General features: G+C 49.8%; 1 protein-coding gene across 4 annotated transcripts in view; it reads right to left on the reverse strand.

The window, feature by feature from the left end:
• Positions 1 to 381: 381 nt before the first annotated feature.
• GRM7 (glutamate metabotropic receptor 7) overlaps positions 382 to 12,781 on the reverse strand; it is a 184,814-nt gene continuing 172,414 nt past the window's right edge. For 2 of the 4 annotated variants that reach the window (XM_088171223.1, XM_088171222.1), the window contains one exon: positions 382 to 1,478. In XM_088171223.1, the coding sequence (XP_088027349.1) occupies positions 1,429 to 1,478 (50 nt within the window). In that variant the 3' untranslated portion in view covers positions 382 to 1,428. Of the gene's footprint in view, positions 1,479 to 9,264; positions 9,447 to 12,781 lie in introns of all 4 variants that reach the window. The other 2 variants (XR_015805950.1, XR_015805949.1) reach the window with 2 other exon arrangements.

Below are 12,781 nucleotides of genomic sequence, written 5' to 3' on the forward strand. Positions count from 1 at the left end.
GCCTGGCAGATTGACTCTGATTAATTGCTCACTTAATTACCTTCTGCTGTGCTGTTGAAAGCAATGTCCTTCAAAGGCATCAGGAGTCTCAGCAGCTGACAGCAGCTTTGGAGATGTCAAACACTGACAGGAGGCTGGCACTGCGGGATTCCAGCGTGGCTTTTGGGGTTCTTACACACCCTTAAAAGTCCCTTTTGAGCACTTTTCCCTGCAATCAGCTGCCAGCTCCCCCAGGACTTTCTCCAGACCTGCTCCTTTGTGCACAAGCCCCCTCAGTGCCGGGTTTTTGGATGTCTGACAATGTCATGAAATAAATGTTAAGTCACAAGGGGGAAGGGGGAGGGAACAACTGAAAAAATATATTTATTGGAGTAAATAAAAAAAAGTTAACCAAAATCCTTTATTGATACATTCTTGGATAATATCACAGGATCGAGAGAATGGAAAGGGAGGGAGGAGGTTGCGGCAAAGATTGGTTTCACTAAATTGGCACATAAGCAGCAAGATTAACGAAATTACTTATTACAAACAGTATAAAACATACATGCTTCTGTAAGTCCTTATCACACTGGTCAATCATGGTGGGGCATCAACAAAGAAAAACCTCAAGACATGTAAAAGCCATATTCTTTCCTCCAAATATCATAAGAATCATTGAAATTATTGCAAAATAGTCATATACCTTAAAGAAAAGAACAAAATAGAACACAAATACAAATATCAAACATAAATTATTAACATGTACCATAAAATACATTACTGGCATGCATTCCAAAGATCAAGACCTCTACTAAAACTCAGCAAAAATCCTTCCTGCTTCCTCTGCAGCCCATCGGAGGTGTGAAGGGGTGGGGGGACAAACTTCGCCAGCACAGTTTTTGGTCTTTAAATTCTTTTTTTTGTTTGTTTGTTTGTTTGTTTGTTTAGTTAAAAAAAATAAGGTATATGGATTGCAGTGATACAAGAGTAATAGTACAAGTCATGTAGACAGGTGTGAGATCCTCAGTCGCCGGTTGGTTTGAGAAGTGCCCAGAGCACAGGGCCTCAATGAAACCGCGCATCCAGAAACAAACAGGGAGCTGGGAACAACATGGATGAAATATGCAAAAATCCTCACAAACTGTACAGAGAGTTCAAAAACCTGCAGTCTGGAAGTACATAGAAAGACAGAGTTAGCCCCTTGGAGTGCAGAGCCCCGGGAGCCGCTCCTGAGGCGCGGCCATGGCGGCCCAAGGCCGGAGCGGCCCCGGGGCCAGGCCGGGCCGGGCCAGCAGCGAGGGATGGATCCGGGATCCGGGATCTGGGATCTGGGATCTGGGATCAGCCTGGAGCCAGGGCTGCCCCCCTCCCACGGCAGCGCCGTGCTGCCCCCGGCACCGGGACGGAGCTCAGGCAGGCGCGCTCGGGCCGCGCCCATGGCTGCCCGGCCTAGATCACCAGGTTGTTGTAGCTCACGTACTTCTTCTTGGCAGCAGGGCCTGCAAGGGAACAGGACACGGTCACACAGGGACAGACACCTCGGGGGGTGTGCTGGGAATGGGGACACTGGGAGTGGGGATGTGCTGGGAATGGGGACATTGGGAATGAGGACACTGGGAATGGGGACAGTGGGAATGGGGACACAGGGAATGGGGACATTGGAAATGGGGACAGTGGGAATGGGGACATGGGGAATGGGGACAGTGGGAATGGGGACACAGGGAATGGGGACACTGGGAATGGGGACACTGGGAATTGAGACACACCGGGAATAGGAATGTGCTGGGAATGAGAATACGCTGGAAATGGGGACACACTGGGAATGGGGACACACTGGGAATGGGGACACACGGGAATGGGGAAATACAGGAATGGGGACACTGGGAATGGGGATGTGCTGGGAATGGGGACACATGGGAATGGGGACATTGGGATGGGGACACTGGGAATGGGGACACTGGGAATGGGAACACGCTGGAAATGGGGACACACTGGGAATGGGGACATACAGGAATGGGGACACTGGGAATGTGGACACTGGGAATGGGGATGTGCTGGGAATGGGGACACTGGGAATGGGGACATGTAGGGAAGGGGACCATGGCAGTGGCTCCCGACCCCCAGTCCCGCCCGCAGGACTCCGGGCTGGCGGCTCCCAGGCCAGCCCGAGCTCCAGCTCCAGCTCTGGCTATAAACAGAATTAGCAGGGATTGATTTTGTCAGGCTCCTGCAGTCTGGGTGACTGCACTGCTGAGGCACCACAACCAGATCCTATTAAGATTTCGTTTTTACAAAAACAGTGACATTTCCTCCAACTTCTTAAATCTCCTGAGCTAAACTTGGCTTTTCTCGTGGATAAAGTGATTCTTATTCAAGTTTTATGACTTCTGAGAATTTTTCAGTATGGAGATGAAAGTACCAGCTTTCCCAATTATGACCTTCAAATCCAATCTGTTTGCAAACAGAAGGAAATCAAACCAGTCAGAACTTTATGAGCGCCACTACACACTCCTGTCAGGAAAAACTGTGAATATTTGCAGCTGAACACAAAGCAAAATGTCCTGCAGTACTCTGGCAACATCTGACAGATCCAGGACACAGAATTGTGGAATATCCTGAGTGGAAAGGGACCCACCAGGATCATCCAGCCCAGCTCCTTCCCTGCACAGACACCCCAAAATCCCAGCCTGGGCATCCCTGGCAGCTCCTGGAGCTCTGGCAGCCTCGGGGCTGTGTCCATTCCCTGGGGAGCCTGGGCAGTGCCCAGCACCCTCTGGGGGAAGAACCTTTCCCTGATATCCAACCTAAACTCCAGAGACCAAAAAAAGAGCCTGGATTTTCAGTTATTCCAGTTTGCTAAAACACTGACTAAATCCCACAGTCTTTGGGAGAATTTGGCATAACTTAAGCAGTTTGCTGAATATTTGCAGCCTGCTAAGCTGGGGCAGGCTCCACTCATGCTTTGGATAATATTTTTAATGTGGTGTGTTTCATTTTAAAATGGGGCTCTCAGCAAAGAGCTCAAAGCTGAGTTTTCTCACCAGTTCAGCCCCAGAACTCCTTTCTCATTCCCATCAGGACAAGGAAGCAGCGGTGCCAAGGGGATGGAGCCAAGGAATGCTGCCTGGATGGGCTCTGAGACAGTGACACAATCCTTGGCACGGCCCTCACCAGGATAGTGCAGCTGACAAAAGCATCATCCATAATTCAGATAAAATGATCAATAAAAGCCGTGCGGGTACTTTCGGAGAGGAAAGACAATCTGCCTTGTTTAAAGGCTGTGGGGCCGGGGGGGGATCATGTCCCTGATGGCTGCTGCTGCATTTCCCCTCCTGCTCCTGCACTAAGCCCAGCCCAGCCTCTGTGCAGCTTCAGCCTCATGGCAGGGCTTGGCAGCTCAGCAGAGACACACTCGGTAAGGAATCCCTCCCGAGTCACAGCTCATCGTTATCACTGGCAATTAGCACCAGGTATGGATGCGATTTTCCTCAAAGAAATTAATTTCCATGAGAATGGGGGACGCTAATGGAACACGAGCATCCATCCCCTGCTCCTTACACGGATCCAGCTCCGCAGAGGGTGAGGATCCCCCACAGCGAGCACACACCGGCCTCCTGCAAGCTACACACCCGAGTTAATTAATTAATACACTCCGAATTATGTCAGGAGCAGCATCCGCCGTGCAGGGCCATTCCCCGTGCCCGGGGATCACGGCCCCGCTCCAGCAGCGCTTCCTGAGCTCGGGATGTGCCAAGGACCGCGCCAAGGGCTCTCCCTTGTTTTTACACCCCAGCAAGGAAATATCCCGGCTGCTGCCTGCCTGTTTGCCAATAAAGGTGCTCCCGAGGCGTTTGCACCGTGTAATTTCCCTGAAAACAGAAGGAGACCTTTCAAAAGAGCCCTAAGCACCTTAAAAAGAGGTTTTCTGTCGCGGTTAAGCGCCCTTTTCTGCTAATTTTCCGCTAATTAGTGGTGAAGAGTGACAGTGCCGACAGGAGAAGGAACGAGTACGGGACAGCTGAGGAGTGCAGGTGTACACAGAAGCCAGGACCTGTGCACGGGCACAGGTAACCCCACAGTACGGGACAGGTGAGGAGTGCAGGTGTACACAGAAGCCAGGACCTGTGCACGGGCACAGGTAACCCCACAGTACGGGACAGGTGAGGGGTACAGGTGTACACAGAAGCCAGGACCTGTGCACTGGCACAGGTAACCCCACATTGCCACAGAACCATCGAGGCTGGAAAAGCCTCCAGGATCAGCAAGTCCAGCCCTCACCACGGCCACTGAACCTGGCATTGAGGCCACCTGGGCTCGTGTCTTGGTTATGAGTGCACTCATTAATAAATAAACACTTCCAGGGATGGGCACTCCTTCACCTCCCTGGGGTGCCTGAGCACTTTTGGTGAAGAAATCTTTCCTAAGAGCCAGCCTGAATGTCCCGGGTGCAGCCTGAGGCTCCTCTGGCTCTAGCACGGTTCCCTGGCAGAAATTGCAATCCCTTGGCAGAATTTGCAATCCCCTGGCAGAATTTGCAATTCTCTGGCAGAATTTGCAATCCCTTGGCAGAATTTGCAATTCCCTGGCAGAATTTGCAATCCCCTGGCAGAATTGCAATTCCTTTGCCATCACCCATGCCAAGGCACCCAGACCTGCAGCAGCAGCACCCAAACGGGGACAAGCTGTACAGCTGCACCCAACTGCTCCTTAGAGCACAAGAATTCTTTCCTTTCCAGCACGGAGGGCACTGAGAGCCTCCACCCATCCCCTTCCAGGAGTGAGGAACAGGATGGGGAACAGCTGCATCTCTGTGCCAGCAACACATTAGAAACAAATACACAGAAGCAAAAATCCTCTTTGCACATATGAGTTTCATCACTTGACTGGTTTTCATTATCTTGGGCACAGGTCACACAGAAAGGAGCTCCCCCAGCAGCCCAGAGCAAGGCAGAGCTGTCAATACTGACTCAGAGCCAGATGTAATCACTTGCACTTCAATTTTATGCACATTTGTAACCTCTTCCATGCTTAAAGAGCAAAGATTTACAGTGCAAGAAATGAATTTTATTGCAGCCCCCAGGCATGTGGAGCTATCAAACACATGAAACATCATCTCAGCATTCCCAGCTCCGAGCAGGGCTGGACATGGGGATGGCTCCGAGCCTGGAACTCCTGCTCTGATTCCCCCTGCACTCACTGGGGCAGATAATTCTTAGCTCCTCTCTTTCATTTCCCTAATTCTGGCTTAGCAACCCGTATCATTTGTGCCAGGCAGAGCAGAGGCTGATTATTAAATCCTACTTCTAGTCCATCTAAAAGCAAAATGGAGCGACGTGGCTTCTCCTCCATCTCTGCCAGAAAGACAAAGCCATCCCCATGCTCTGCTGCCTTTAAATTGGAGAATTTAGATGAGAGTGGGATGAAAGCAACAGGCCTAAATGATTCTACATGCCTGCCCAAACCCCAACAAATGGAATGAAGCTTGGAGAAAATAATTTTAAATTTGGTATCTAAATGTAAATGGATTGTTCTTTCACATTTTGACATCTCTCTTGTTGTGCTACCACAGTGTTCTGGCACCTTCTCAGCTCTCTCAGTGGCTGCATTGTACAAAGCCATTTCACTGCCTGGGCTGGGCCCCTCCAGCCTGGACCTGTGCCTTTGGTGCAGAGGAGCAATGGAACAGCCTGGTTTAATAATAGAAGTAAATGAAATAACAAATATAACATCAGGAAAAGTGTGTTCCTCCCTAATTGCTTTGCAGCTTTCTCTAATAAATGATACCTGTCAGACTCCCCTGTCACTCCTGGTGCAGCAGCACAGTGGGGACATTCCGGGGGTGGGACATTCCTCAGCAGATCCCAGACAGCACCAGGCAGGCCAAGGTGCTAAAAACATCCCTGCTGTTTCCTGATTTCACATTTCCTGGGACACAGCCACAGTGGGTGGCACCTGGTGATGGGCTGGACATGTGCCAGCCCCAGGACACCTCAGTGACACAATGCTCAGTGACACAATGCTCAGGTGACAAAATGCTCAGTGACACAATGCTCAGTGACACAATGCTCAGGTGATGCCCTCAGAGAGTCACTGATTGTTGGAAAACTCCTCCAACATCCTCGAGTCCTTCCCCCAGCACTGCCAAGGCCACCACTGCCCATGTCCCCAAGTGTCACATCCCCAGAGCTGTTACATCCCTCCATGAGGACTCACCCTGCCCTGAGCAGCTCTGCCAGGGCTGCACAGCCTTTTCAGAGAAGAAATTTTCTCTAAGATCCAACCTAAACCTCCCCTTGTGCGACTCAAGGCCATTTTGTCTTGTCCTGTGACAAATCCTCTGTGACCATGCCCACGTCCCTTCTGGTGGACGTGGCCTTTAGGATGTCCAGCAGGACAAGTGGGATTGTCCTTGGGAGCCACAGCAAAGGCCAAAGCTGGCTGGAGCTGCCAGGGGAGCAGCAGAGAGGCAGAGCACCCTGCTCTGTACACCCCGGGCCGTGCACAAGGCAATTCACAATGAAACCTCATAATAATGACCTCAGCTCATTAGAATAATGATGTTTCTGTATGTGCATGCAAATGCCGTGCTCCAGCAGGGCTGGGCAGGTGCTGCAGGTGTGTTTCCATCCTCACACAGCTTCCTCTCCTAAATCCCTCACATTCTATTCAGGGCTACTCTTTACCCCTTTAGGGCTCCCTATTACTGTCCCTTTTAGACACGGCTATTTCCCCAGCCTGTCACCGAGCCCTGAGCACACCCAGCCTGCAGAGAAGAGTGAGTGACAGCACCCTTGAGGTGAGCCCTGGGCTCAGGGGACTGCCAGAACCCCACACAGAGCAGAACCGGGGACCAGGAACAATTACAAATATTCAATATCCCGAGCTCCTTTAATGAGCATCGCTTTGAAGTTCCCAGAAGGATTTAATGGGAAGGAAGAGCCCAACCTCGCCAGTTCCCCAGGGCACGTGGGGGTTTGCAGGAGGTTTTTCTTTCCAGAGTCCGGTTTAGCTTTGAAAGCTTTCAAGCAGCAGCAGCTATGGGGTGTGTTTTTAATTCCTCAGGTTTGGTTACAATGCTCCTTCTGTGAGAGCTGGGAATGCATCCGAGAGGAGGAGTAATAAAAGCAGTTCTTGGATAAGATAATGGCATAATAATAGCATCAATTCAGGTCAAAGTGGCAATGATCTGACCCTCTTAGAGCTTGAGACAGCGTGGGAGGGTTTGAGTACATGAAGTAAGTGTTTGCTTTGGAGTCCTGCAAATGTGCTGGACTGAGCCCAGCCTGCTGGGGAACTTCTCTGTCCATGAACCCTGAGCTCAGACAGCACAGGGACAGCAATTCCATCAGACACACGCCTGCAGTGCAGCACAGAGCCAGCCAGCTCTGACTGTTTGCACTAGAATAATTCCCATTCATTCCAGGGAAGCAGGCTTTCCCCAGTGAATCCCAGAGAGCATGGGAAGCTCCTCATCCCCTTCACCCCAGAAGCCACAGAATGATGTGAAGGTTACTCTGCACAGTCCCTGTGCACAGGGCACCTCTTTGGGAAGAAGAAGGAAGGACTATTGGAAATCTGGGCATGTTCTCTGTGTACAGATCAGTAATGGGCTTGGGCTCACACACAGAGCTGTGGCACAGGGGCACAGACAGAGCTGCTGTGCTGGAAAGCTTTTCCTGATGGCACAGGGTGACCCTTACACTGCCCTGACACTGTTCTGGGGACAGAAATTCCAGCTGCCTACAAAGACAAGAAATAACCCCATGGGGCACAGCACAAAACATGCACTTCCTATTTTCAGGAGAGTGCAGTGGTGAATTGCCAGTTACCTCCAGCTCCAGCCTGAGATCCCACTGAACTGAGCTCAGAGAACTGCCAGAACCCCACTGAGATCCCGCTGAACTGAGCTCAGAGAACTGCCAGAACCCCACTGAGATCCCACTGAACTGAGCTCAGGGGACTGCCAGAACCCCACTGAGATCCCACTGAACTGAGCTCAGGGGACTGCCAGAACCCCACTGAGATCCCACTGAACTGCTCGAGACAAGGGCAAAGCAGCACCTGGGGATGTCAGCACTGCCAGCCCTGGAAATGTACAGTAAAGTACAGAACAGAAAGGTAATGATTTCTTCTGATGCCTCTGTAACAATTTCCCTCTTGGATACACGGAGCACTTTGGGTTTGTCGTGGTTTCCCAGCACTGGGCAGTGAGCTCAGACCTGGGGGCAGCAAACACATCCCTGAGGAATGGTACCAAACTGTCACAGCCCTCTGAGGCAGGAGACATCCCCATGGCGAGGGCAAAACTCAGAGCTGGAGGAGCTCTGCTCCTGTGAAAAATGGTGCACCGGCATTAATGGTGTAAGCAGGGATGGGGTCATGCCCCAAAACTGGGCTGGGACCGTGCTCCTGTTTGTCCCTGGTGAGAGGTGGCACTGACCACGTGTGATCCATCCTGCAGGGCAGTGACAGCTCTGTGCACACAAACACAGCACATCATTCATCTCTGCCTCCGAGCTGCTGTTCCTCTGTCAGCCCCAGCGAGCTGCTCCTGATAAACTGGAGAGATGATCTCAGTATCTCAGTGCTGGGTGACAGACACTGCTCCCCAGGGCTGGCTGAGCATCAGCTCCACCAGCACCCCTCAGTTACAGGGTGGCACCTCCAGAGATGGATCCAGAGATGGATCTCCCCATAGGGACCTCCAGAGATGGATCCAGAGATGGATCTCCCCATCGGGACCTCCAGACATGGATCCAGAGATGGATCTCCCCATCTGGACCTCCAAAAGAGAAGTGACTGTATCACAGAACAGAGCCAGGCTGTTCATGGCCTGAAAAATCATCAGGGTTTTGCCAGAAAGAGAACTATGGGATTGAGGTTTTGAGGAGGAAATAAAGCTGATAGAGCAGGATCAGCTGTACCCTTCCAAACAAAAGCTAAACTCAATGAAGCACAGCACTGCTGAAGAACATCCATCTCAAGCACCTTTGGCTGCACCCTCTCCCTGTCTCCTGTTTGCCCATCTTGCCCACGTCCTCCTTGTGTGCAGATAAAAACTTGTGTGCCAGGGGAGGCTTGAGAGTGTGTGCCCCATGAGGAGCAGGGGATGTGCAGCAGCAGCTGAGCACTCCTGCAGCAGGTGGGGATTGCAGAGGGGCACAGGCTGAGCTGTGCCTGTGCTGGGATGTGGGGACACAAACCCTGCTCCGAGGATGGAACCAGCCCCAAGGGACAAAGGAGTCACTGCAGAGCCCCCACACCAACCCATGCCCAGAGCCTCACCTGCACCAGGCCACGAGGAGCTGCAAAGGTGCACAGGATCTTAGGAAATGTGCTTCCAAATGTTTGTGACACTATGGCAGGGAAGAAACAAACCCAACTCATATTCCTTAATTGGAGCCAGCGGGACAGAAAACCTGCTAATTCCAACTGCATTTCTACTGCTGCTGTGTGAATGCTGTGGACTGGAAAGATAACAAATGGAAGCAAATTATTTTCACCTGCTTAAAACAAAGTCATTAACAGCACTTTGCTTATCTTACCTGGAAAGCCAGGCTCTGCAGAGAGCTGTTAGAGCCGAGTGTGAAAACAGTTTGCATGAAACATAATTAAAGTGATGACCTGAGTGATGGCTAAAGCTTCCCCAAGGAGGCCAGGAGTCAGAGCTTTGGAAAACAATTCACCTCTGCCTGCTGACTGTGTGGCTGAGCTGGCTCCAGGATGTCCCCAGTGCCTCGTCCCCAAGCCCTGGGCACAGCCAGGCTCTGGGGCTGCCCTGCCCTGGTCCAGCACATCTCTCCAGCCTTTATTCCTGCTGCCATCCTGGGGGTGGTGTGGGCTTCCTCAGCCTCACAGGGAACAATTCCTCCCCCAAATCCCACATTCCTCTGGCTCTGGGAAGCCATTCCCCTTGTCCTGTCCCTCCAGCCTCTCTCTCCACCTTTTCTTGCCAGCGCCTGCAGGCACCAGGAGCCACAATTAGATCACTCTGAAGTGTCTCCAACACTGCCAGGTCTCCCAGCCATGGTTACCCTGTAATCACACAAGCAATATTTTCTTACTCACACCCAGGAACTCCTCTCCCTTCCTGCCAGCTGGCCTCCTCCAACTCCTTGGCAAAGACTTGCAAGTAACAAACATCTTAACAGGAAAATCAGGAATGTTCATGAGGTGCAAGGAGACTCAATCCACTGGAAAATGTATTCCTGGTGTACAACTCTGTTACACCATGTCTGACAAAATTACACTCTGAGCTGCGCTGTTAAACAGCCCCATTTTGCTGCAATCAACATTTAATTTTTTAGCAGAAAGTCTTGATTTCAAATACCCTGGAAATGTTTAACAGCTGATATTAATAAGAGCCCAGATTTAATGCAGAGCTCTTTATCCCAGGGACATGATAAGCATCGTGACAAGTGGTGTAACTATGGCAACTCCAGCTTTTCCATTTCTTTTTCCCCTGAACAGAAGCACAGGCCCCTCACTGGATGCAGGGCCAGGCTGAGAGCCAGAACTGGGCTACTGAGGGGAAACTCAGCCAAGCCTCACCTCCTGGGACTGGGCTGCTCTCTTTCCTCTTCACTGCCTCCGTGGTGTGTCTCATGTATTTACATGTATTTACATGCATTTAACAAATTTACATGTATTTAACCTAACTCCCTTCCTTGTTTTTCCATTTTGCTCTCTGGTTAGAAAATAACCCCCTGCTTTGTTCCCTGTGTCAGAGTCCAAGCCAAACAATCTCAGCCCAAAGGCAAAACTCCTCTTTTCAAGGCCCAAAGGATTCTCTCCTCTAATGGATCCCACTCCTCACTGGCAGATCCCACATTTCCTTCCCTGAAGCCAGGAAAGACAAACAACCCCTGTGATGTTTTCCAGAGGTGCTGGGTGTGACAGCAGTGCCTGTGGCAGAGGAGCACTCAGAAATCCCAATTCCATTGCTTGGATTTGCTGCTGCTTCCTGGCCCTCAAAAGCCAAACAAACCCAGGTCCCTGCACAAACCTGTTCTGTGTTTGCACTCTGTGACAGCATAAACCAAGATAAACCAAGATAAACCAAGATAAACCAAGATAAACCAAGATAAACCAAGATAAACCAACACAAACCAACACAAACCAAGATAAACCAACACAAACCAATATCAACCAACACAAACCAAGATAAACCAAGATAAACCAATATAAACCAACACAAACCAGTATAAACCAACATCTCCCTCATTTCCAGGGCCAGAGCAGGGCTGGGCTGTGCCTCCCACCCTCCCAGCCCATCAGCACCCTCATTTCCCAGAGCTGCTGGGATTTTCTGTGCTTTGATTCCCACAAAACCCATCAGGCTTTGGACAGCTCCACCAAAGACACACAGAGAGGCAGGAACAGAGATTTTCTGCTGTTCTTACACAATCTGAGCAGTTTTCTCCATACTTGCAATAATGCCTACCAGAAACTGCCTGGATTGTGTGTTTGAGAAATTAATTTTGCTGCAGTGTTGCTTGGGGTTTGTCCTTTTCACCCTATCATTATTAGAATTTCCTTTTTGAAATCACTTGCCAAATGTTCAATAGATTTATGAATAAAATCAGCCCTTCCAGGTTCTGCTGCTGCTGGGAGGGCCTGGACCCCAATGACTGCAGGGCCTCCAGGGGAATGGAGGTGAGGATGTGAAGTCTCATCTCCTGGTCCTTTCCTGAACCACTCACAAGGATGTGAGTGAGAGCCCCAGCAGGAGGGAGGTTATCCTGACATCTGCCCTGCCTGGGAGAGAGGGAATCTCTCATTATAAATCTGTGGCAGGTAAGAGAGACAAAAGCTGTGTCTTCTCCCTGATATTACAATTTATAGATTTGACAGAATGTCCCTGAGAGGATGTAAGGAGTGATAAATTAGTCAAAGGGAGAACTCAGAGCTGCTGAGAGTTTGTTAAGCAAGAAGGTGAGAGGGGCTGGTCCATGAGATATAACTGTATATAATATATATATATATATATATATGTGTATATATCACTCCTCAGCCAGACCTCCCAGGAAAAAGGATCACATAAGATAGAAAATATGGAATGAATGATGAATACTTACACACTAATTAATCCTTATTTGTGCTCACAGACATCCATCTCCTACTCAGATTTTCATATCCCAGGCACTTCTAGCCATGAGTGTGTTTTTATTCACACATCAAACTCAGAGGTGATGGTTTAAGTGCCCTCAGAATTTCAATTTTTTAAAAAGGAAACAGTCTGACACTTCCCTGCACGTTACAAGTCCTGTATTGTGAAAGTCATGAAAGGTGTGAGACAGTCTGCAGATAATTAATATGAGAGCAGGCAATTCTATGAATGTGCCATCAAAAGTAACTATTTTTAGATGGAAAAAAGAAAGTAACACCATCTCCAAATGGGATTTTGGGCAGGAATTGTTCCCTGGAGGGTGGGCAGGGCTGGCACAGGGTGCCCAGAGCAGCTGTGGCTGCCCCTGGATCCCTGGATACACCTCAGTGCAATGCTTTTAAAACAAGAACATCACCATTAGAAGGAATTTGTGAAGTTGTTTTCCAGTGAGCCATTCCAGAATAAAACCAGATGCAGTGAAGAGCTGTCAAAGTCTTTCAGTTATCAATTTTGAGTGCAAATTCTCATTTCTTAGCAGCCTCCACTGAACAGAAAATCCCTCAAGTGAGGTTAAACACGGAGTGTTTCCTCAGGATGAAAGTGGCCAGATTGAAAACAAAAATGACACTTTAATCCAGCAAATAATTATTGCATAGCACACACTGGAGGCTGATGAGCCACAGAGCATCTCAC

This window comes from Sturnus vulgaris, chromosome 11, assembly GCF_052056855.1.
Source record: "Sturnus vulgaris isolate bStuVul1 chromosome 11, bStuVul1.hap1, whole genome shotgun sequence".
NCBI classification, from domain to species: Eukaryota; Metazoa; Chordata; class Aves; order Passeriformes; family Sturnidae; genus Sturnus; species Sturnus vulgaris.